Source organism: Halichoerus grypus, chromosome 5, assembly GCF_964656455.1.
Source record: "Halichoerus grypus chromosome 5, mHalGry1.hap1.1, whole genome shotgun sequence".
Taxonomy (NCBI): domain Eukaryota; kingdom Metazoa; phylum Chordata; class Mammalia; order Carnivora; family Phocidae; genus Halichoerus; species Halichoerus grypus.
Window position 1 is genome coordinate 178,060,088 of NC_135716.1, and position 23,950 is coordinate 178,084,037.

The 23,950-nt window shown below is 43.7% G+C and overlaps 1 protein-coding gene across 1 annotated transcript; it reads right to left on the minus strand.

Moving 5' to 3' along the window:
- Window positions 1–13,381: 13,381 nt before the first annotated feature.
- On the minus strand, window positions 13,382–21,814 carry AADACL3 (arylacetamide deacetylase like 3). The gene is made up of 4 exons (XM_036094266.2): window positions 21,634–21,814; window positions 18,216–18,432; window positions 17,640–17,703; window positions 13,382–16,632 (listed from the first exon to the last, which is right to left on the minus strand). Exons 1-4 carry the CDS (start codon window positions 21,796–21,798, stop codon window positions 15,858–15,860), a joined length of 1,221 nt encoding a protein of 406 aa, XP_035950159.1. The 5' UTR covers window positions 21,799–21,814; the 3' UTR covers window positions 13,382–15,857.
- Between the last annotated feature and the right edge of the window lie 2,136 nt (window positions 21,815–23,950).

Genomic DNA, 23,950 nt, shown 5'->3' on the forward strand with positions numbered 1-23,950 from the left:
TATCATCTTTAGGAAAACATCTATTCAAGTCCCTTGCCCATTTTTTAGCTGGGTTGGTTTGTTCTGAAGTGTTTTTTGTTTTGTTTTGTTTTCTTGTTTGTTTGGGTTTTCTGGTGGTGGTGGTGGTGGTGTGCTTTTGTGTGTGTGTGGTTGAGTTGTAGGGATTCTTTCTGTATTCTTGATGTTAATTCCTTATCAAATATATGATTTACAAATATTTTCTCTTATTCTATGAGTCGTCTTTTCCCTCGCGATATTGTCTGTTCCTATGTATTTTATATTTTATGCCACTTAAATGGATTAGTTTTATCTCATTTTCTGATTCTTGCTTACATATTAAAAGCAACTGATTTTTTCTTTTTTTTTTTAAATCTACATCTTCATTTATTTACTTTTCAGTAAGTTTAAATCCTTGAGGGGTACAGCATCACCCCAATGTGTGGCCAATGGCTTTAGCAGGAAGGCTGCTTCAGAATTTGGCATGAACCATGCCACTCTTTCCATGAGCATGAGTTACTTTTCCCCAGATTACTCTGGTTTTGTTTGGTTTACCACCAGGAGTCATTGTGCTGTTCTTTGCTTTGTACACATAAGCACATCTCTTGTCTAGATAGAATTCAGTTTCATCTCAAGCATAAACACCTTTGATTTTAAGAAGAGCTGTGTGTGCTCCTTCTGGTCCCAGAGACCCTGCTTATAGCCAGCAAAAATGACCTTAGACCACAGCCTTTCAGACTATTTGTCATTTTAGTCCTGTTCCCAGCAGGCCTCCATGGGCTCCAAGATGGCGGAAAGAGAAAGGCTTCCAACTGATTTTTTCTACAGGTGATAACTTTGAATCCATCAACCTTGTTAACTCACTCTAATAATTTTGTTAGGATCATAGCGTCTGCAAATAATAATAACTATTTAATTTCCTCCCTTTCAATTTTTATTGCTTTATTCTTGTCTTCTTGCATTGGCTAGGACCACTAATACATGTCAGATAAAAATGATAGGGAGCAACTCTTTTCCTGTTCCTGATACCAAGAGGAAACGTTCTAGGTTTCACCATTAAGCATGATGTTTGCTATAGGTATTTTTTGTTGATGCCATTTATTGGGTTAAAGAAATTTTCTTCTATTCTAAAGGGTTGACAGTTTTTTCATAAATAAATGTTTAATTTTTTGTATCTATTAAGATAATCACACAGTTTCTCTCATTGAATGTATTAATGTGATAAATTACATTGAGTTTGTGATATTAACGAATTCTCCAATGTGAAACAGATCTTGCATTCTAGTATAAACTCAACTTGGTCATGATATACTACCCTTAGTATATATTGATGGATTCAGTTTGCTAAATATTTTTTAGAAATATTTATATCCATAAGATTTTCACAGCCTATAATGTTCACTTCCACTGTCCTTGTGGAATTTTATTACTAAGTAAGCCTCACAGAAAGAGTATACCTGCCTTTTACATTCTCTATGCCAGCTTATGTAGGATTAATGTCATTTTCCCCCTAATATTAAGAAAATCAAGGCATCTGGGTCAGGAGATTTACATTTTGTGTTGGTTGGTTTGTTTTGTTGGAAGGCTTCAGTTTAGATTCAATATCTTTTGTTATAAACAAATCAGATTTTCTCTTTTTAGTTTGGTAAACTGTGTTTTTCTAGGAATTTACACATTGCATTTAAATTCTCAATTTTTTAGCATGTGTTGCTCATAATTTCCTCCCATTATCTTTTTAATATCTCTAGGATCTGTACTGAAGTCCCTTTTTATTCCTGGTATTTACTATTTGTGCTCCCCCTTTTCTTTATTGGTCTTACCAGATGCTTATCAATTTTCTTAGTGTTTTCAAAGAGCCCAAACATGGCATTATTGATTATCTCTACTGTGTGATTATTTTATATTTTAGAAATTTTGCCCTGAAGATATAAGAACATATGTAAAGATAAGAAAATATATTGAAAATTAGAAAATACTTTTTAAAATTTTATTTTATTATGTTATATTAGTCACCATACAATACATCATTAGTTTTTGATGTACTGATCCACGATTCATTGTTTTCGTATAACACCCAGTGCTCCATGCAGTACATGCCCTCCTTAAAACCCATCACCGGGCTAACCCATCCCCCCAACCCCTCCCCTCTAAAACCCTCAGATTGTTTCTCAGAGTCTATAGTCTCTCATGGTTCATTTCTCCCTCCGATTCCCGCCCCCTTTGTTTTTCCCTTCCTTCTCCTAATGTCCTCCATGATATTCCTTATGTTCCACAAATAAGTGAAACCATATGATAATTGACTTTCTCTGCTTGACTTATTTCACTTAACATAATCTCCTCCAGTCCCATCCATGTTGATGTAAAAGTTGAGTATTCATCCTTTCTGATGGCTGAGGAATATTTCACTGTATATATGGACCACATCTTTTTTATCCATTCATCTGTTGAAGGGCATCTCAGCTCTTTCCATGGTTTGGCTGTTGCGGACATTGCTGCTATGAACATTGGGGTGCATATGGTCCTTCTTTTCACTACATCTGTCTTTGGGGTAAATATCCAGGAGTGCAATTGCTGGGTCATAGGGTAGCTCTATTTTTAATTTTTTTGAGGCACCTCCACACTGGTTTCCAAAGTGGCTATACCAACTTGCATTCCCACCAACAGTGTAAGAGGGTTCCCCTTTCTCCACAACCTCTCCAACATTTGTTGTTTCTTGCCTTGTCAATTTTTGTCATTCTAACTGGTGTAAGGTGATATCTCAATGCGGTTTTGATTTGAATTTCCTTGATGGCAAATGATGATGAACATTTTTTCATGTGTCTGTTAGCCATTTGTATGTCTTCTTCAGAGAAGTGTCTGTTCATATCTTCTGCCCACTTTTTGACTTGATTATTTGTTTTTTGGGTGTTGAGTTTGAGAAGTTCTTTATAGATCTTGGATATCAGCTCTTTATCTGTAGTGTCATTTGCAAATATCTTCTCCCATTCTGTGGGTTGCCTCTTTGTTTTGTTGACTGTTTCCTTTGCTGTGCAGAAGCTTTTTATCTTGATGAAATCCCAAAAGTTTATTTTTGCTTTTGTTTCACTAGCCTTTGGAGATGTATCTTGAAAGAAGTTGTTGTGGCCGATGTCAAAGAGGTTACTGCCTATGTTCTCCTCTAGGATTTTGATGGATTCCTGTCTCACATTGAGGTCTTTCAACCATTTTGAGTTTATCTTTGTGTATGGTGTTAAAGAATGGTCAAGTCTCATTCTTCTGCATGTGGCTGTCCAATTTTCCCAGCACCATTTATTGAAGAGACTATATTTTTTCCATTGCACATTTTTTCCTGCTTTGTCGAAGATTATTTGACCATAGAGTTGAGGGTCCATATCTGGGCTCTCTATTCTGTTCCATTGGCCTATATGTCTGTTTTTGTGCCAGTACCATGCTGTCTTGGTCATCACTGCTTTGTAATATAGCTTGAAATCAGGCAAAGTGATGCCCCCAGCTTTGTTTTTCTTTTTCAACATTTCCTTGGTGATTCGCAGACTTTTCTGATTCCATACAAATTTTAGGATTGTTTGTTCCAGCACTTTGAAAAATGTCATTGGAGTTTTGATTGGGATGGCATTGAAGGTATAGATTGCTCTGGATAGCATAGACATTTTAACAATGTTTATTCTTCCGATCCATGAGCATGGAATGTTTTTCTATCTTTTTGTGTCTTCTTCAATTTCTTTCATGAGTGTTCTGTAGTTCCTAGAGTATAGATCCTTTACCTCTTTTGTTAGGTTTATTCCAAGGTATCTTATGGTTTTTGGTGCTATTGTAAATGGAATTGACTCTCTAATTTCTCTTTCTACAATTGCATTGTTAGTGTATAAGAAAGCAACTGATTGGGGTGCCTGGGTGGCTCAGTCATTAAGTGTCTGCCTTCGGCTCAGGTCATGATCCCAGGGTCCTGGGATCGAGCCCCGCATCGGGCTCCCTGCTCGGTAGGAAGCCTGCTTCTCCCTCTCCCACTGCCCCGCTTGTGTTCCTGCTCTTGCTAACTCTCTCTCTGTGTCAAATAAATAAATAAAATCTTAAAAAAAAAAAAGCAACTGATTTCTGTGCATTGATTTTGTATCCTGCCACATTGCTGTATGAGTTCTAGTAATTTGGGCATAGAGTCTTTTGGGTTTTCCACATAAAGTATCATGTCATCTGTGAAAAGAGAAAGTTTGACTTCTTCTTTGCCAATCTGAATACCTTTTATTTCTTTTTGTTGTCTGATTGCTGTTGCTAAGACTTCTAGTACCATGTTGAACACTAGTGGCGAGAGTGGACATCCTTGACGTGTTCCTGATCTTAAGGGAAATGCTCTCAGCTTTTCCCCATTGAGCATGATATTCACTGTGGGTTTTTCATAGATGGATTTTATGAACTTGAGGAATGTTCCCTCTATCTTTATAGTCTGAAGAGTTTTAATCAGGAAAGGATGTTGTATTTTATCAAATGCTTTTTTTGCATCAGTTGAGAGGACCATATGGTTCTTCTCTCTCTTCTTATTAATGTGTTCTATCACATTGATTGATTTGCGAATGTTGAACCACCCTTGCATCCCAGGGATAAATCCCACTGGGTCGTGGTGGATGATCCTTTTAATGTATTGTTGGATCCTATTAGCTAGGATTTTGTTGAGGATTTTGGAATCTATATTCATCAGGGATATTGGTCTGAAATTCTCCTTTTTGATGGGGTCTTTGCCTGGTTTGGGGATTAAGGTAATGCTGGCCTCATAGAATGAGTCTGGAAGCTTTCCTTCTGTTTCTATCTTTTGAAACAGCTTCAGGAGAATAGGTATTATTTCTTCTTTGAATGTTTGGTAGAATTCCCCAAGGAATCCATCAGGCCCTGGACTCTTGTTTTTTTGGGGAGGTTTTTGATCACTGCTTCAATCTCGTTACTGGTTATTGGCCTATTCATTTTGTCAATTTTTTCCTGTTTCAGTCTTGGCAGTTACAGGTTTCCAGGAAGGCATCCATTTCATCAAGGTTGCTCAGTTTATTGGCATATAGTTGTTGATAATAATTTCTAATAATTGTTTCCATTTCCTTGGTGTTAGTCGTCTCTCCCCTTTCATTCATAATTTTATTAATTTGGGTCCTTTCTCTTTTCTTTTGGATAAGTCTGGCTAGTGGTTTATCAATCTTATTAATTCTTTCAAAGAACCAGCTTCTAGTTTCGTTGATCTGATCTACTGTGTTTCTGGTTTCTAATTCATTGATTGCTGTTCTAATCTTAATTATTTCTCTTCTAATGTGTGGCTTAGGCATCGTTTGTTGCTTTTTCTCTAGTTCTTTAAGGTGTAGAGTTAGTTGGTGAATTCGGAATTTTTCTATTTTTTAGAGTGAGGCTTGGATGGCTATGTATTTCCCCCTTAGGACCGCCTTTGCAGTATCCCATAGGTTTTGGACTGATGTGTTTTCGTTCTCATTGGCTTCCATGAATTGTTTAAGTTCTTCTTTGATTTCCTGCTTGACCCAAACATTCTTGAGCAGAGTGGTTTTTAGCTTCCAAGTGTTTGAATTCTGCCAATTTTTTTCTTGTGATTGAGTTCCAGTTTTAAAGCATTATGGTCTGAGAATATTCAGGGAATAATCTCAATCTTTTGGTATTGGTTGAGACCTGATTTGTGACCCAGTATGTGGTCTATTCTGGAGAAAGTTCCATGTGCGCTCGAGAAGAATGAGTGTTCTGTTTTAGGGTGGAATATTCTGTATATATCTATGAGGTCCATCTGGTCCAGTGTGTCATTCAAAGCTCTTGTTTCTTTGTTGATTTTCTGCTTAGACGATCTGTCTATTGCTGAGAGTGGAGTATTGAGGTCTCCTGCAATTAACATATTGTTATCAATATGACTCTTTATTTTGGTTAACAGTTGGCTTATGTAGATGGCTGCTCCTGTGTTGGGGGCATAGATATTTACAATTGTTAGATCTTGTTGGATAGACCCTTTAAGAATGATATAGTGTCCTTCTGTGTCTCTAACTACAATCTTTAGTTTAAAATCTAATTTATCTGATGTAAGAATTGCTACCCCAGCTTTCTTTTGAGGTCCGCTGGCATGGAAGATGGTTCTCCATCCCTTCACTTTCAGTCTGGATATATCTTTAGGTTCAAAATTAGTCTCTTGTAGACAGCATATGGATGGGTCCTGTCTTTTTATCCGATTTGTAACCCTGTGCCGTTTTATGGGAACATTTAGGCCATTCACGTTGAGAGTGATTATTGAAAGATATGAATTTATTGTCATCATGTTGCCTGTGACAACCTTGTTTTTATAGATTGTCCCTGTAAATTTCTTTTCTATATCACTCTTGGAGTCTTTCTTCTTTTATAGAACTCCCCTTAATATTCCTTGTAGGGCTGGCTTAGTGGTCACATATTCTTTCAGTTTCTGTGGTCTTGGAAGCTCTGCATGTCTCCATCCATTCTAAATGACAGCCTTGCTGGATAAAGTATTCTTGGCTGCATGTTCTTCTCATTTAGCACCCTGAATATGTCTTGCCAGGCCTTTCTGGTTTGCCAGGTCTCTGTGGATAGGTCTGATGTTATTCTGATGTTCCTCCCTCTGTACATAAGGAATCTCTTCCCCCTAACTGCCCTTAAGATGGTTTCCTTGGTTCTAAGATTTGTGAGTTTTACTATTACATGCCGGGGTGTTGGCCTGTTTTCCTTGATCTTGGGAGGGGTCCTCTCTGCCTCTAGGACACGAATGTTTGTTTTATTCCCCAGATTAGGGAAGTTCTCAGCTACGATCTGCTCACATATATCTTCTAGTCCTCTCTCTCTCTCCACCCTCTCAGGGATTCCAATAATTCTGACATTGGAATGTTTCATGGTGTCACTTATTTCTCTGATTCTATTTTCATGGATTCTGATTTGTTTTTCCCTGGCCTCCTCTTTTCCCTTTTTAGCTATTAAATGGTCTTCCAGGTCACTAATTCGTTCTTCTGCCTCACTTACCCTAGCTGTTAGATTATCTAGATTAGATTGTATCTCATTGATAGCATTTTTAAATTCTGCCAATTCAGCTTTTATTTCTGCCCTTAGAGACTCTATGTTGCAATTAATTGATTTCTCCATTCTAGCTATTGTCTTCACAATTGCTAGCCTGAATTCCATCTTCGACATCCTGGTTATATCTGAATCCATTTGTAAATCTGCAGCATAAGTCATAATCTCTGAGTCTTTCCTATTTTGGGGGTTCCTCCTCCTAGTCATTTTGTTGATGGATGGTTGAAGGAATATATAGAGTCCAAATTATTGACCACAACCCAAGCAAGATGCACCTGTTTTCTAGGGACCTTAGGGTTGCCGGCCTCTTGTTTTCCCAGCCTGTCTTATGGGGGAGGGGTGTGCTGTGCTGTTACTCAGGCAACTCTGTTTGGGCAGAGTTGCCCTACCCCCTGTGGTGGGGGATGGGCTCAGTGAAAACCGGTTTTGGGGGGCTTTTGTTCTCTGGCGGCTTTCCTTGGTGGCTTTCCACGTCTCTTCCAAGGGTCAGAGCAGAAGAGACCCTTTCTAACCTTCTGCCTCAGAGCAGAGAGATCACAGTCTGTTCTTCAGTGAGCTCTCCAGGCCACACTATCTCCGTTGCTGTCTGTGCTGCTATAAACTGCAGCATCCTGGGTTGTGCGCCCCTCCGCAGCACTCCCAGTCCTTGCCTCCAGGTCGGGGCACGTCTCTGCCCTTTGTGCTTCTAGAACCACCAACCGCCCCCAGTTCACATGCGCGACCCCACCGCTCCAGGTTTCCATCCCGGGGGCTGCCCTAAAGTCCTTTCCTTGCCGCTACCGGTCTGCGAGTCTGTGCCCCGTCCCCAGCGCATGAGGCTGTCGCTCACCGGCGGTGTAGGATTCCCATGGCCAGGCTCCCTCCTGCTGCCATTTATCCTCTGATATCTGACAGCTCCCCACTTCGTACCTCGGAACAAACCACCTGCGATATTCTGTTTGTAGAGATCCAGATCTATCTTCTTACATTTCAGGCTGATTTCGTGGATGTTCAGAGTGGTCTGGTAGATATCCAGCTCAATTCCAGGGACCAGTTGGAATAGGGTCCCCTACTCCTCTGCCATATTTTCCCAGCCCCTCTAGAAAATACTTTATAATGCTTAATCTTTCAATCTTTTTAGGAAATTCTCAGCCATTCTGTTCAAATATTGCTTCTGCCTCCTTCTTTTCTCCTTGCTTTCTGGGACACCAATTACATATTTATTATACCTTCCCACTGCATCCTCAATGCCTCTTGTCCCCTCCTCTGTGTTTTCTATCTTTTTGTCACTTTGTGCTTGATTCTGAATAGTTTCTTCTGACCTGTACTCCAGCTCACATAACCTCTCTCTTCAAGGGTACAATTAAACCCACCCACTGGATTTTTAGTTCAATCTGTTACATTTCTCAATTCTAAAATTTCTGTTCGAGGGGTGGCTGGGTGGCTCATTTGGTTAAGCATCTGCCTTCAGCTCAAGTCATGATCCCAGGGTCTTGGGATCAAGCCCCATGTTGGACTCCCTGCTCAGTAGGGAGTCTGCTTCCCCCTCTGCCCTGCCCCCTGTTTGTGCTTGCTCTCTTTCTCTCTTACATGCTCTCTCTCTTATAAATAATAAAATGTTTTAAAAAATAAATAAAATACAATTTCTGTGCAATTCATAGATACGTCACATTTTATAGTTCCAAATTTTTTATTTTTCTACCTTTTGAATTTTTTTAAAAAAATTATTTATTTCGGAGAGAGAGAGAAAGAGAGAGTGCAGGGGGCAGGGGTGGAAGGAGAGAGAGAATCTCAAGCAGACTCCCCGCTGAGCACAAAGTCCAACACAGGGTTTGATCCCACCACTCCAAGATCATGACCTGAGCCAAAACCAAGAGTTGGATGTCCAACCGACTGAGCCACCCAGGCGCCCTTCTACCTTTTGAATTTTTAAATTACCACTTTTTGCCTTCCAAATTTCAAATCTTTAGATTTATAGATTATATTTATATATTATATTTTAAATGTGTAGATTATATTCATAGACTACATATAGATTTACCTATTCTATTTTTATAGATTATATGTATAAGTATATTTATACAGATTTTATCTCCTTGGACATAGTAAGCAGAACTATTCTACTGCGTGTGACTCTTTTTTTTTTTTTTAAGTTTTATTTAATCTCTACACCCAATGTGCGGCTGAAATTCACAACCCCAAGATCAAAATTCACATGCTCTTTGAAGTGAGCCAGCCAGGTGCCCTTTTTTTTTTTCTTTTTAGCTGTTGTTTCTGTGGCTTCTTTTTGCTAGCTCTTCTTTTCTCATGTACCTGGTACCTGAAAAATTATTTGCAAAAATAATGTAAGTCTAGGATGACACTACCCTCCTGCAGAGATGATTGTCACTTGCTTCTCTAATTACCTGTGGACATTAGAAATTAAAGATCACTTTCATCCAGTTTAGGAGCAGACATTTTGAGTCATTGTATGATCCCAATACTGTGTGCTCAGCACTATATTAGAGGAATTACAGCATGGTCTGCAAGCTCACAGAAGGACCTAACCCTGCTTGGCTTTCCAGAGAAAGCAGCACCTAAGATGAGACCTGAGAGATAGATCATGGACTGACTTCTGCCCTTCCGGTCCGGCATGGCCTAGAAACACTTCTTAAAGATGGCCAATCTGCTTCGGGGTATTTTGCAGGGAACACAATAGTGGTGGGTAGTAGACTTGGAACTCAGACACACTTGGCTTGAACTTCAAGATTGCCCAAGTCAACCTTGGTTTCCTAATCTAAAAATTGGAAGTAAATTCCATGAGATGATGAGAATTCAATTAAATGTCACCTATAAAACACTTCATAAGATGCCAAATAAGGGGTAGATAAATATTCAATCCCTTCTTCCCTTTGTGCCTAAACCAAGTTTATTTTAGTGACAAAATCCATTCCTTTCCTTATGGTAGAGGAGCATATTTGGGAAATTGGGAAATATGAGGGCTTTTTCCTATGACTAGAAATGCTTCAAAACTGAACCCCAGGCACTTTGTTATCTGATTCAACTTTGTGCAGTAATTTGCAAGACAACCAGCTACAATGTTGGGGCAGAGATATTCTAGCCAGGGAACAGAGCAAGCCATGGCAACCATGGGAATGAGGAGACAATCTGCTGGCTCTGGCATCCTTTGTTTCTTCTATGGGATGCAAAGATGTTGGAGGCAACAAACCAATAATGTTGCAGCCTGCCCCGACTCCTCAACTGATTCTTGTAGAGGTTCATTTGAGTGAAGGAACTTCCCTTTTAAAATACGGGCATGCCATGCCAACTTGGTCCCACCCTACTGATTGTCAAGCCAATCAATTTTCTTTTTACCTTTGGGATTGATGGTTATGATCCAATGATTTCCCTCCCAGTTGAGATCTGCTGGGAGAAAGGGACAGGCATCTTGGTAGCATCACCAACATTTAAAATATTCCCAGTTAACAATTCTCCTTGAATCCATCACAGAATCACATGTGCAGAAGGGGGCCTGTACAGACACATCCACTATAGATCTGTTAGTCTGTGAAGAACTACAAAGAGACCAAATGTGTTCACCGCTTGGGAATGGCTAAGAACTATAATATAGCCACACCAGGGAATACTATGCAGTATCTAAAAAGAGTAAGGTAAATCTATGTTGTTTACTAGGCTAGATTTCTAAGGTATATCATTGATTGAAAACACTCAAGTGTCACAATATGTATAGAATAATATATTTTATGTACCAATATATAGCAAAGTCATCCCACAAAATAATGCTTTATATTTTCCATGGGTACATATCGGTGTATGTAAAAGCATAGAAACAGGCTTTAAAGGATTGGAAGACCACCTCCTGCCAAAAGGCAACAGTGGATACATCCAGATATAAGGGGATAGAGTGAAAGAAGGGTGGTCAAAAAGGACATTAGCTTTATCTCCAGTATTTGAAGGTTTTATTTAAAAAGATAATATCTGGTCTCCAGGGTGGCTCAGTTGGTTGAGCATCCGATTCTCGGTTTCGGCTCAGGTCATGATCTCAGGGCTGTGAGATTGAGCCCTGTGTCTGGCTCCGTGCTCAGTGCAGAGTCTGCTTGAGATTCTCTCTCTCCCTCTCCCCCTCCCCCACTCACATGTGTGCTCTCTCTCTCTCTAGAATAAAAAAATAAATCTTTAAAAAAATTTAAAAAATAAAAAGATGATATCTTTGTGTATCACTTACCTAATTTAAAATTAATTTTTTTAAAAGGTAGAATGGAAATATTATGATTGAGAGCATAGTAAGTTGTAATATTGTCCAAAAAATATCTGCCGCACCTCTCTGGAGAGGATGATGCTTCTCTGTGGCATCAATGTCAGGCATGGCTGCATGATTTGCTCTGGTCAATGAAAGGTGAACGGAAGCTTGGGGAGCCCCTGTGTGATTTGTCATGTTCTTTTCTCTTCTACCATGAGACTGGAGAACATTTCACAGAGAGGCTGCTCCATCAGCCTGGGGATGCTGGAGTAGACAAATGTGAAGCAGAGCTCCATGTAATGTGAAAGCCATGTAATATGTAATGTGAGCAAGAAATAGACCTTTGCTGTCCTAAGCCACTGATACTGTGGGGCCACTTGTCATTGCAGCAGAACCTAACCTAGACTGGCCTATAATATCCTGGGGATAACAGCCACTCTGGAGCAGAGAGTGCAGGCAGAATGGAGGCGGGGTTGAGGTCAGAAAGGCCAGGAGGTTCTGGGTGGGGGTGAGGAGTACCCTGAGGAAAACACTGAAAGAAAACTGGAAGGAAGAGCAGTAGAGACTAATTTTGTCCATTTTCCCAACTTTGCCTTAGGACCTTGTCCTCCATTGCCTACTGACCAATGAGAGTAATTTGGGATGCAACACATTGTCCTTTATCAGATGGCACTTGCCCTGGCCTAACTGGCAGATCTTTTCAGGAAAGTTCTGGGAATTTACTGAGAAAACACTTGCACAATGTCGGGGCTTAATGGTATGCAGGTGTCCATCACCCCTGAGCTGGTATTAGCTGGGCTTCTCAGCTACAATGACCAATTCTAAAGTCATTCACACTTTGAGAAAGTTACAGTCAAAAAAAAAACAAAGGAAACCAGATGGCAAAAATATACTTGACTCCATCAACCTGACTCAGATTAAACAGTAGCTGACATCTAGGTGGATGGCAAATGACTCAAATAAAGTCATGTGCCTCAGTCGTGTCTTTTATTTTAATTCTGAATGATGGGAAAGGAAAGAGCCAATGGGTCATGGGGCATGGCAGGAAGGGGGTGTTGTCAGATGGACCAGGGGTGCAATGCACAGCACCTGACCAACCATGTGGCCTTGAGCCTGACTGGAAAGAGACAGGAAATGAGCATTGTTATTAATGACTCTAGGCCTCCATTTCCTCATCTGTAAAATGGGTTTAAGAATACCTACTTTGCAATGTCCACAATAGCTAAACTGTGGAAAGAGCCAAGATGTCCATCGACAGATGAATGGATAAAGAAGATGTGGTATATATATACAATGGAATATTATGCAGCCATCAAAAGGAATGAGATCTTGCCATTTGCAACGACATGGATGGAACTGGAGGGTGTTATGCTGAGCGAAATAAGTCAATCAGAGAAAGACATGTATCATATGACCTCACTGATATGAGGAATTCTTAATCTCAGGAAACAAACTGAGGGTTGCTGGAGTGGGGGGTGGGGTGGGAGGGATGGGGTGACTGGGTGATAGACACTGGGGAGGGTATGTGCTATGGTGAGCGCTGTGAATTGTGCAAGACTGTTGAATCACAGATCTGTACCTCTGAAACAAATAATGCAATATATGTTAAGAAAAAAAAAAAAAGAAGAAGATAGTAGGAGGGGAAGAATGAAGGGGGGGAAATCGGAGGGGGAGACGAACCATGACAGACGATGGACTCTGAAAAACAAACTGAGGGTTCTAGAGGGGATGGGAGGATGGGTTAGCCTGGTGATGGGTATTGAGGAGGGCATGTTCTGTATGGAGCACTGGGTGTTATGCACAAACAATGAATCATGGAACACTACATCAAAAACTAATGATGTAATGTATGGTGATTAACATAACAATAAAAAAGGTAAAAAAAAAGAATACCTACTTTGTAGAATTCATGTGAGGAAAAAATGAATGTGTTGGGGGGTGTATAGCTGGTGTATTAAATTAAAAATATACAGATCATGGCCTGCCAAGTGAGGAAACACGAGGCACCCACGTGGGATTGGCAGGTAGCTCCCTCAGCATCCCAGCTCCCACCTTAGGGAAGTGGAAACCCGGGGTCGTTTTGATCGAAGGTGCAGTTTCAATACACTCACACAAAGGTAATAAATTCACAAGATTTATTGCTTACAGATCCCAGAAATGGGGCTGGGGGTGCAATGAGCCAAGGGAAGGGCAGTCTTCTGTCTCTGGTCTCAAGCGAGCAGGAGAGAGAGGAGGGTAGCCAGCACCTGCTACTGATAAGGTGTTTGGGGCAGAGGTCACTCACTTCTTGTGGGCTTGACACCCAAGTGGTTATTTTATTTTTTTATTTATTTTTTTTATTTTTTTAAAAGATTTTATTTATTTATTTGACAGAGAGAGAGAGATAGCGAGAGCAGGAACACAAGCAGGGGGAGTGGGAGAGGGAGAAGCAGGCCTCCCGCCGAGCAGGGAGCCCGACGCAGGGCCCGACCCCAGGACCCTGAGATCATGACCCGAACCGAAGGCAGATGCCCAACAACTGAGCCACCCAGGCGCCCCTCAAGTGGTTATTTTAAAAAGTGCCCTGGGAAAAGTAAAGTGGGAACTTATGGCAGGAATCTTAAGCTTGAGGTTTTTATCTACATGTCCAGACTGTGGGTGTGAGCAGGGTTGTCATGCTGTAAAATGCCTGGGCAGCCACTCGAAATAGCTGTTTTCTTATTACAGGGGGATGGAAATTTAAATCCAGAGGTTCTTCCAGCCCTGAAAATGTAACCAACTTATCTCCTCTGGACATGGTCCTCCACTGGCTCTCACAATCCTTGCCACCCCACAGCAGAAAAGCTAACCACCCAAGTTCCCACAAGGTCAACTCAGTCCCTCTACCTATGTCCAGAGGCAGGGTGAAACAATGAAGACCACACTGCAGGAGAGGAGTCTACCCAGACTCAACTCAGAGGCTTATTCTAGAAGAGACCATGCTCCTCAAATCCCAGGACTACCGAACAGCTGAGTGGCCACCTGACGAGGTGCTTTCAGTGAGTGGTTCCTCTCTCTCCAACAAAAACACCTGCTGATCTTCTGCTGTGAATGGATCCAGAAGCCACCAAATGGGATTCCTCTCTGCCCCATGTTTCAGCATGAACATTCAACAGAAAGCAAGTTAAGGACATGCACAGGGACCTCTGTGCAGTAGCCTTGGATTTTGGCCTATAAAAGCCATTGGCCAACCAGGAGCAGAGCCTCTTAAAGACCAGGTAGGGCCAGCCTGGGAACCTGGGCCTTCCCTTTCATGGGAATGTCCTCAGGGACAGGTGGCCAACTTGCCTAGTGGTCCTTGACATCTCTTGCCACTTCCAAGTACTCCGATTCAGGGTTCATTTAGCTTCTGTAGTAGTGTAAGCATTGACGTCCACCCAGCAGAGTAAGCATTGACGTCTACTGTAGAAGAGTGAAGAAAGTACTCCATCCCTCTTCCCTCCCTCAAGTTCAGTCCAAGAACCCAGTGGAATTGACCCCATCATCCTCCACTCTGAGGCTGGCATGGGACTTAGGCCTGGTTGGTCAAAACATTCCATTCCCTAGGTTATGGCAACTGGACACACTACTCAGAAAGCCCACAGAGCCATTGAGTTACAATGTGGTCTCTGCTGGGATGGCTGAGAATGAGGCACATGACTCTGGAGAATGTGAGTGTGGAGCTGCTCAGGGCCACCATATGCAGAGGTGAGGGGGCAGTCCATGCAGCAGAGCACAGAATGGAGGAAAGAAGAGAAGGTAGCTGGTGGCATTGTTTGAGTTCCTGGATCAAAAGATAGCTGATTTATCCCTGGAATTCATAGCTACCAATACATTCTTTCTTTGATTTAGGCCAATTTGAGCTGGTTCTGTGTCTTAAAAACAGAAATAATGTTTGCTAACACATCTTCAGTCCCTTTGGCTCCTTTGACTCCCAAAGCTCCAGAGCTCCCCCCATCAGGCGGCTCGGGCTGTCTTCATCTGCCACAAGGTGTCAACCACTACAGGAAACCTATTCATTCTGTCCTAACTCTTCTAGCCTAGATAGTTGGACCTCTGAGTTCAGAGGCAGAAGAACAGCAGGAAAAATGTCACTGTGTACCTAGAGGAGGAGAGTGAGAGTAGTTTCTTCCCCTCGACCCAGCAGTCTAGAACATCAGAGCCCCATCCTCTGAGCTAGCTTGAAGAAAGCCCATGGGATTGCACATAATGAACCCCTGTTTCATTCTAAGGCCAGAGAACACTCCTGCTACCCACAGCCTAGACCAGCCTGAACTCTCCCTCAGGGAAGCCAGAGGCAACCCTTGCATGATCATTCACTCTCAGATGACTGCTGCAGATCGTCAGCTCAAATTTTCCCAATGGTGAACATGAACAGAGAGCCACCCTCCCCCCAAACCTGTCTCTCCTATTGCTCTTCCTCCAGACATCAGGAACATGCATTTTATAGTTCTAGAACCTGAAGCAAGAAGGACATGGAAACCTCGACACCCTCCCTAGCCCCATTCAGCATCACCTACATCACAATAGAGAGCCCCATTGGGGAACCAGATGGTGGTGGAATGGATACTCTTGTAGCTCTACCAGGAAGGAAGGATGGTCACAACCCCTTTAGAAACTGAACCATGGCATCCAGAATCCTCGTGGAGCAGGGAAAGTGCAAATAGTCCATATCTAAGGTGCTAAGCACTCCATGGAAACCATCCTCCATGTGGTGCCAAGTCACTGGGACTCCCAAGTCCTCCAAACGCTTCTTGTACAACAGCGAATCATCCCGGAAAATGTCATACTCACAGCTCACAATGAAAGTTTCAGGGAGCTGAGCCACGACTTCGTCTTCTGCAATCAGGGGTGAGTTCACTGAATCCAGAGCCAGGCTTGTCTCCAGATACGCAGACTCATTCAGGGGCTCAGAGGGCATCGGCCGGTAGGCTCTCTTCTTAAACCTCTCCGGGATGTTTTCTGCACCCAACCACTTCCTATACTTTTCCCAGAATTCAGCAGGCAAATGGGCACCTTTCATAATGGTGCTTTTCCAGGAGGGCTTGATGTCCAGTAAAGTACACACACAGTAGAAGATGAAGTCTCTACTGGCCATTGGGACATTCTTGTTCTGCTGATAGGAGGGGAGCTGGAAATCCAGAACTTGGAGAGTGGCATAGATCAGGATCTGGGCACGGATCTTGGGGAGATCTGGAGAGCCCAAAAATCTTTGACAAATTACCGTTGCCATTCCCCCTCCCACACTGTCACCACAGACCACGACCCGATCTGGATCCACCCCGTACATATTCAGGGACTTCAGGAAGTGGGTTGTGGCAGCAATGCAGTCTCTTAGCGCCACTGGGAACTTATGTTTGGGCAACTTGCGGTATCTAAAAAGGAATCAAGGAACACAGTTTACACCCAGCTCCCTAGCAGAGCCCAAAATACCTGTGTCTAGCATCCTTTAGGCCAAATTTCTTCCAAAAACTTCTCTCTCTGAAGCCTGAGCAGGTGACGTTAAGGTATGAGGCTTCAGTGAAGTGATAGACATGAAGTCCCACAGTGCCTGGCATGTAGGCTCAGTGAGTGGCGGCTGCTATTCCCTCTGTCTCAGTGCCCCTTTGCGGGGACAGACAACGACCACAAGAGCCCTGTCATTCACCTATTGCTCAACAATCTAGCAATTACCAACCCAAACCCCATCTTTCTGAACCTACCCACTGGTGCGTCCCTGACTCATACTTGTTCCCTCTTCTTATGTTCCTTTATAAGCAACTCCAGGTTTGCCTGGGTTTTGATTCTAATTAATCCTGCCAAGCTCATGGGTTTTGTGGGAGGATCTTGTAGATGTAAATGCCGCCTGGGGCCAGCAATTAACATGCGGGTCTCCTCCAGGTCAGCCAGAGTGGCTTTTTAATTCTTCTCACTTCCTTCGGCAGATCTCACCAGGGTGGACCCCCCCTCTCAGAAGTGCTTGGGAATGCTGTGGCAATGTTTGAGCTTGTCTGGTTTACCACGCAGCGCACCGTGGCATTGCGTGGACGGAGGTGCTAAGGGTCCGGAACCTGCAGGGCTGTTCTGCTCGGTGAAGTAAGTATGTTCCACCCAACAGGGCTCATGTGTGTGAAGCTCTGCACCTGATCTGCCCAAGACCACTCCCCACACAGCTTCCAGATGATACCATGCCCAGGATGCCCGAGGACCACCCACAGGAAGGAGTGCCATTCTCTGCCTCTCTCTCTGTCTCTCCTTTCCTCCCCTAATGGCTGCTCACAGCCCATCCCCTGCCCCGGTGTCCTGGTGTCCCAGTGTCCCAGTGCCCCTTTGTCTCCCCGCCTGCCCCCAGTCCCGCCTCCCACCTCATCACCCAGCACTACCCCCTAGTTCTTGTGCTCACCCAACTGCTAGAACCACCGAATCACTCTTCTTGGACAAATGACAGCATATGGCATGGTGGGTTCCTAGAAAATAAAAGGTTTTCAACATCCAGTAGGACGATTAGTGGCTTCCTTTGGCATCCATCACCATGGGCTGCCCCTTCTCTTGGACAACCACCATGGACAGAGAGCTGGGGTTGATCCTAATGAGGCTTTGCAGACTTTCTTCCAGCTGTGGAGCAGCCATCTCCCCCCCCCGCCCCACTTTCTAGAATCTCTCCTTGGGGGTCCTGTCTGAACAACTTCTTCTAAGAGCCCCACCTCCCGCATGGATTCTGCAGTTCATTCAAAATATCTGAGATGCTGTTTGGCCATAGGGCATAGTGGTTAGGGGTGTGCGCTCTGGATTCAGATCGGAGTTCACATCCTGAGCTGAAGATCCAGGGCAAATGCTTTCACCTCCCTGAGGCTTAACTGCCACACCTGTAAAATGGGCACAATGACAACAGCAGGGCTGTGCGGGTGGGCGGGCGCCCACCCGGCTCTGCTTGGAGGCCGTCTTATTACAGGCAGGGGTCTGAGGGAAGGACTCTTACTCAGGCTTCCCATGACTATCCCACCGCCGTGGTAGAACACGATGCCAAGCCTGGGGGTGCTGGAGGACACCTTGGGCTGGTACAGTTTCACAGGGATTGTCCCGTAGCGGAGATCTGTGACCACGACATCCGGATCCTCTTTTAGTGGCACCAGATCATGCATGAAACGGACAAATTTGGGCATAGAGCAGATTCTCAGTTTCTCAAAAATCATCCCCTATTGGTGAGAGAAGAGGAAATGAGGCGGGGAGGGTTTCATTGTGCGCCACACTGGAGTCCTGCCACCGCCCGTGCCCCCCAGCGGAGTGGCTGGAGAGCAGACCGGATCATGGCCCTGCTCCACCCCGTGTGCCCCCATGACCCCTGCAGCAGATCCACCTCACCTCGGCCCACACTGCCCCTCTCCTCCTCTCTCCCCAGACACCTGACACCCAGCCCCACAAACTAGGCTTCTGGCCACCCCACGAGGGTCCCTCTAACCCAGAACACCCCCCACTGTGGCCTGGACATGACCTCTCTTCCCAAGGATGCCCTCCTGGACCAGCCTCACCAACGTGGTCATTCCATTAGTTACTATTAGGACCTGATAACTGCATTGTGGTTATGTTTTTTTTTTAAAGGTGGGGGATAAAGATACAAATGTAGTGATCCGAAGGGGCACCTGCACCCCAATGCTTATAGCAGCAATGTCCGCAATAGCCAAACTATGGAAAGAGCCCAGGTGCCCATCGACAGATGAATGGATAAAGAAGATGTGGTCTATATATACAATGGAATATTACTCAGCCATCAAAAAAAAAAATGAAATCTTGCCATTTGCAACCACGTGGATGGAAGTAGAAGGTATTATACTAAGTGAAATAAGTCAATCAGAGAAAGACAATTATCTATGATTTCATTCATATGTGGAATTTAAGAAACAAAACAGAGGAGCATAGGGTAAGAGAGGAAAAAATAAAACAAGACGAAATCAGAGAGGGAGACAAACCATAAGAGACTCTTAATCATAGGGAACAAACTGAGGGTTGCTGGAGGGGAGGTGGGGGGGGGATGGAGTAACTGGGTAACATTAAGAAAGGCACGTGATGTAATGAGCCCTGGGTATTATGTAAGACTGATGGATCACTGGGCGCCTGGGTGGCTCAGTTGGTTAAGCGACTGCCTTCGGCTCAGGTCATGATCCTGGAGTCCCAGGATCGAGTCCCACATCGGGCTCCCTGCTCAGCAGGGGGTCTGCTTCTCCCTCTGCCCTCTTCCCTCTCGTGCTCTCTGTCTCTCATTCTTTCTCTCTCAAATAAATAAATAAAATCTTTAAAAAAAAAAAAAAGACTGATGGATCACTGACCTCTACCTCTGAAACAATAATACATTATATGTTCATTAATTGAACTTCAATTTTAAAAAAGATACAAAGTAAAAAATAAATAAAAGGTGAGGGGTTCTTGTCTTTTAGAGATACCTACTGAAACTTTTTGGATAAAATATGACATCCAATATCTGCTTCCTAAGAAATGGGAAGGGGTAAAAATGTGGGGTCACAGGTGAAACAAGATTGGCCAGGAGTCGTCAATCAGTGCAGGGGGCGTGGGAACACAGGGCGTCTTTATGGTATTCTGTCTCCTGTGTCTGGAAGTCTGCATAACAAGCAATAAAAGTAAAGAAAGTGGCTCTCCCCCCGGCAACCTCTTTCTGGTGGCTCTGTGCAAAGGCCATTTTGGCTTTCTGTGATGCCTGTGGACCTTGAGGCTGAATGTTTCCAACACATAAAATAAAATATGTGGTATTACCAAGGAAATCAAGTTTTTTCAATTATAGTTATCAAAATAGGGAGGTACACGGGCAAAGTAATAATGCACGTGCTTCTTTATTAGCACACCTAATAGCGAGAGACCTAATGGCCGGTTTAACACTATTCTAACTTCAGAGAAACGAGGCGCGCACGCTTTTCACAGTATCTGCAAGAAATGTCATCTGCTCTGAAAACAACTATGATTGCTCTTGGTGACAAAGCCTCAGGTTCTGCCGTCACAGCTGTGGTCTGTCACCTTCATCCCTAATGGAAGGGAATACCACTTTTCCTTTAGAGGCGAGTGAAAATGGAGTGATTTTTACCTCCCCCCCCCCCAAATTCAGAGACTCCTTGCCTTCTGTTGCCATTGAGGATTCAGGGAACCCCGGATTCAGAAGCCCCGCCGTACCTTCCTGCCCTGTTCCGCTTTCCTCATAGCACTTGCCGCTGCATAAATCACTTTATTTCTAGTGAGTTTGCTCGTTTCTTACTGTCTCCCCACCAACACTGCCATGACAGTATGAGCGTCCTGAGGGCAGACTCTCTCTCTGGGACTTCCTTTCTCTCGTCCATCATTGATCCCTGAGCTAGGAGTGGTGGGTGACATATAGTAGTCACGTGACACATCTTTGTAGAAAAAACCAAATCAACAAATAGCAGAAAGGCGAATACTTACTGAGGGCTTCCTCTGCCCCAGGCAGTGTAAGCCGCACTCGGCATGGCTTACCTCCTCCTTACAGCCCATGCTACGAAGTCTAGACTGCTATTTCCCCCTCTTTTGCAGATGAGGAAACTGAGTCACCATATTTGGGAACCCGGGCTAGCGGACTATGAGAGTCAAGGGCAGGAAAACCACAGGACGTATCATCGGGTTTTTCGAAAGGAAACCTTCAGCCTGTGAGTTCTTCTCCAGTTCTTCTCGTCATGAGAACAGGGGTTTGCGAACGCTTTTTGTTATGTAAGAAACTTAGCACTTCTTCTCTGTGTTCAATTTATCAGCCCTCTGGAAAAGCACAACCAATCCCCATGGGCAACTTGGGCCCAAGTCTCCCCGTGATCCATTTATATCTGTTTTATTAAGTTCACACACCAGGAACAGTGAGCAGAATCTGACTATATTACATAAAGAGTTTTCCATCTCTCAAAAGTAACAAAAAAATCTCTCTCTCTCTCTAAAGTCATGTTCTGTAGTTTTGCTCGTTGGTACCAATTCTCTAATTGGCTTCGTGTGTCTCCTTATTGTTGGCTGGTTCTAGCTAGCAGGTAGGTAGTCATGGGGGCTCCAAATTCAGAATAACTCATTCCTAACTTCACAGCATCACGCTGTGTGCTGTGAAGAAAGTCAGTCAGAAGGCAGGGGAGTGGGGCTAAAGCAGGGCTTTTTTCCCTGTTAACGGAGGAAGTAAATCATTTCTTCATCTCGTGGCTGCGAGCCCAGCGTAGCTCAAACAACACTATGAAGAGGTTGCGAACCTCTTGGCTAATACATTACCTAAAAGGGATCTTTCAGATTTGAGAATAATATACTATCAGCCTCTACGGTTGTGCAACTAGAATCTTCCGAAGTGTGTTTTCCCAGCTCCCTCCTCCACCCTCAGGAGGAGGGGACAAATAAAACACAACACTCACCCACGTCATCAACAGCTGGAAAAGGCAATGCAAGACCCGCAGTTTCACTGGGTGGCTGATGGCCGCAGGGATGTCCGCAGTGAGGAAATGGCTGCAGATGACCCACAGCCCAACCACCACAGAGAACACGCAGGCTGCCTGGAGAAGGAGGAGCAGGACAACCATCGTGCTGTTTTCAACAGAGAGGAGGCCGAAAGGACGCTGTGCCCAGTGCCACCCTCCTCCACTTATACATCATACCCTGTTCTCCCCACCTCCCCATCTCCACAGCATTGGCCAGGCCGGGTGAGCCACAGACTCAGGTGAGGACGCAGTTCTAGGACAGCGCCCACGCAGAGGAGAAAGAGGCTCATGTAGCCTGATTCAGCTAGAAATCCTGGGGCACTGCTACTAGAAATGGTCCTGGAGAATTCACCATGGACACCACAAACACCATTCCCTCCAACTGCACTTGGGGGCACCGCCTCCCCAATTCCACTCTGGCCACACTTGCTGTTCCTTAGTCTGCCAAGGAGGCCCCAGGGCATTTGCACTTGCTATTCTCTGTGCAACCTGGTTCCCCCAGACAGTGGCTGAGCTCAACCCCTCCTCTACTGCAGGTCTCTGTTCAAATGTCACCTTCTGAGTGAGACTGTGCCTGGCCACCTTATTTTAAAGTATGACTCCCCACTGGCATCCCTATGCCCATCTCACCCCACCCCCACTTACTTACTTCGTTTTCCTGGCCTTTATTATCACCAGAATACCACACACTTCACTTATTCCTTTTTTTGTCTGTGACATGTCACCTCTCTGAGCACAGGAATTTTTGTTTTGTTCCTTGCTTTATCCTCAGAGGCTAGACCAGGGTCTGGTACTTCGCAGGTGCTCAGCAAATGTCTGCTGAATGAAGGAACGAATAAATAAGCTTTGTCCTTTTCATTGTAAAGGAGAAGACTGAGATTACCCTGCCTTTTCAGGTTAGGTCAGAGATTGATGTCAGTGTTCAAAATCTTCCCTAATGACAAAGTCTCACATCTGTGGTAAGAATGATGATGACTGCCTCCCCCACGGTGGTGCCAGAACAGCGGTTCTCAACAGGGCGATTCTAGCCTCCGGGAGACATCTGGCAACGTCTAGAGACATTTCTGGTTGTCACAACCTGGGGGCTGGGACTGGTATCTCATAGGTAGGTGACAGCGATGTTGCTTAACGTCCTGCAATGCACATACAGTGGCCACATTGAGAAGGTACCTGGTCCAACAGGTCAGGAGTGCCCACAATGAAAGTCCTGCATTAGGGAGACTTGGATTTGAACCCGGGCTCTGCCCAAGCCAGCATTCACATCATGAATGAGTTACTTACACTCGCTGAGCCTCGGCTTCCAAGACTGTTAAGATTGGGATGATAATAATCGTCCCTCCATGTAGTTTCGGGGTGTGTCTCTTTGAACCCAGTGCAGTAGAACATTGTTTCATATTTTATTGGTTATTTGGTTTTCTTTCTTTTATGGACTCATGGGAATTTGTGTGTTGATACCCTTTATCTATTTTGCTATTTTTGTTTGTCTTCTTGCATTGACTTAAAAGATATTTGCAGCGATGACATTGTGACAGATGGGGATGACACTTACCATGGCAAGCACTGAGTCATGTGTAGAGTTGCTGAGTCACTGTGTTATGCCCCTGGAGCTAACAGAACACTGTATGTCAATTACACTTCAGTAAAACATTTAAAAAAATATTTTAAGGATTTTTTTCTATTTGCCTTTTAACTTTGTTAACGCTGTTCTTCTGCGTTGATGTTTATCATTTTTATGCAGTGAACTCTCTCATCCATTCTCACATCATGCTTAGAAAGATCCTTTTTATTGTATGTGAAAACCAGACGGCAATGATTTTGAAAATGAAGAATTTCTTTGTCAAAATATAAATACCTGAATTTCACCCAAGAAACGGAAAACACAGTTAGACAGATTACTAGGAGAGGGATCGGAGTCTGTTACCACTGAGGTTTACAAACATTTAACCTGGAAATCATGCAAAAAAGCACAGGGAGAATGAGGGAATGCATACGTATAAACACTGAACCATTTTTTATTTCCTGGATAGATTAGGATAAATAATGCTAGCTGTTCTAACAAATAACCCCTGTATCTCAGATTTTGATGGAATAAAGACTTATTTCCCCCTCCCAATACAGACATTTGCATGTTTGGTGAACAACCACACCACTTGGTGATTATGGGAGCCGTGTTTCTTTCCATCTGATGCTCTGCTATCCCCTAGGACCTCCACCAATTCTCTGAACCTTGCCAGGGGCCTGACAAACAGTACGC

Excerpts from the sequence above, each read along its gene's own strand:
- AADACL3 (XM_036094266.2), bottom strand. The coding sequence starts at position 21,798 with ATGGTTGTCCTGCTCCTCCTTCTCCAGGCAGCCTGCGTGTTCTCTGTG. Across the intron at positions 18,433-21,633 it reads TCCAGCTGTTGATGACGTGG|GGGATGATTTTTGAGAAACT; the intron begins GTGAGTGTTGTG and ends TCTCACCAATAG. Across the intron at positions 17,704-18,215 it reads GATAGTCATGGGAAGCCTGA|GAACCCACCATGCCATATGC; the intron begins GTAAGAGTCCTT and ends TTTATTTTCTAG.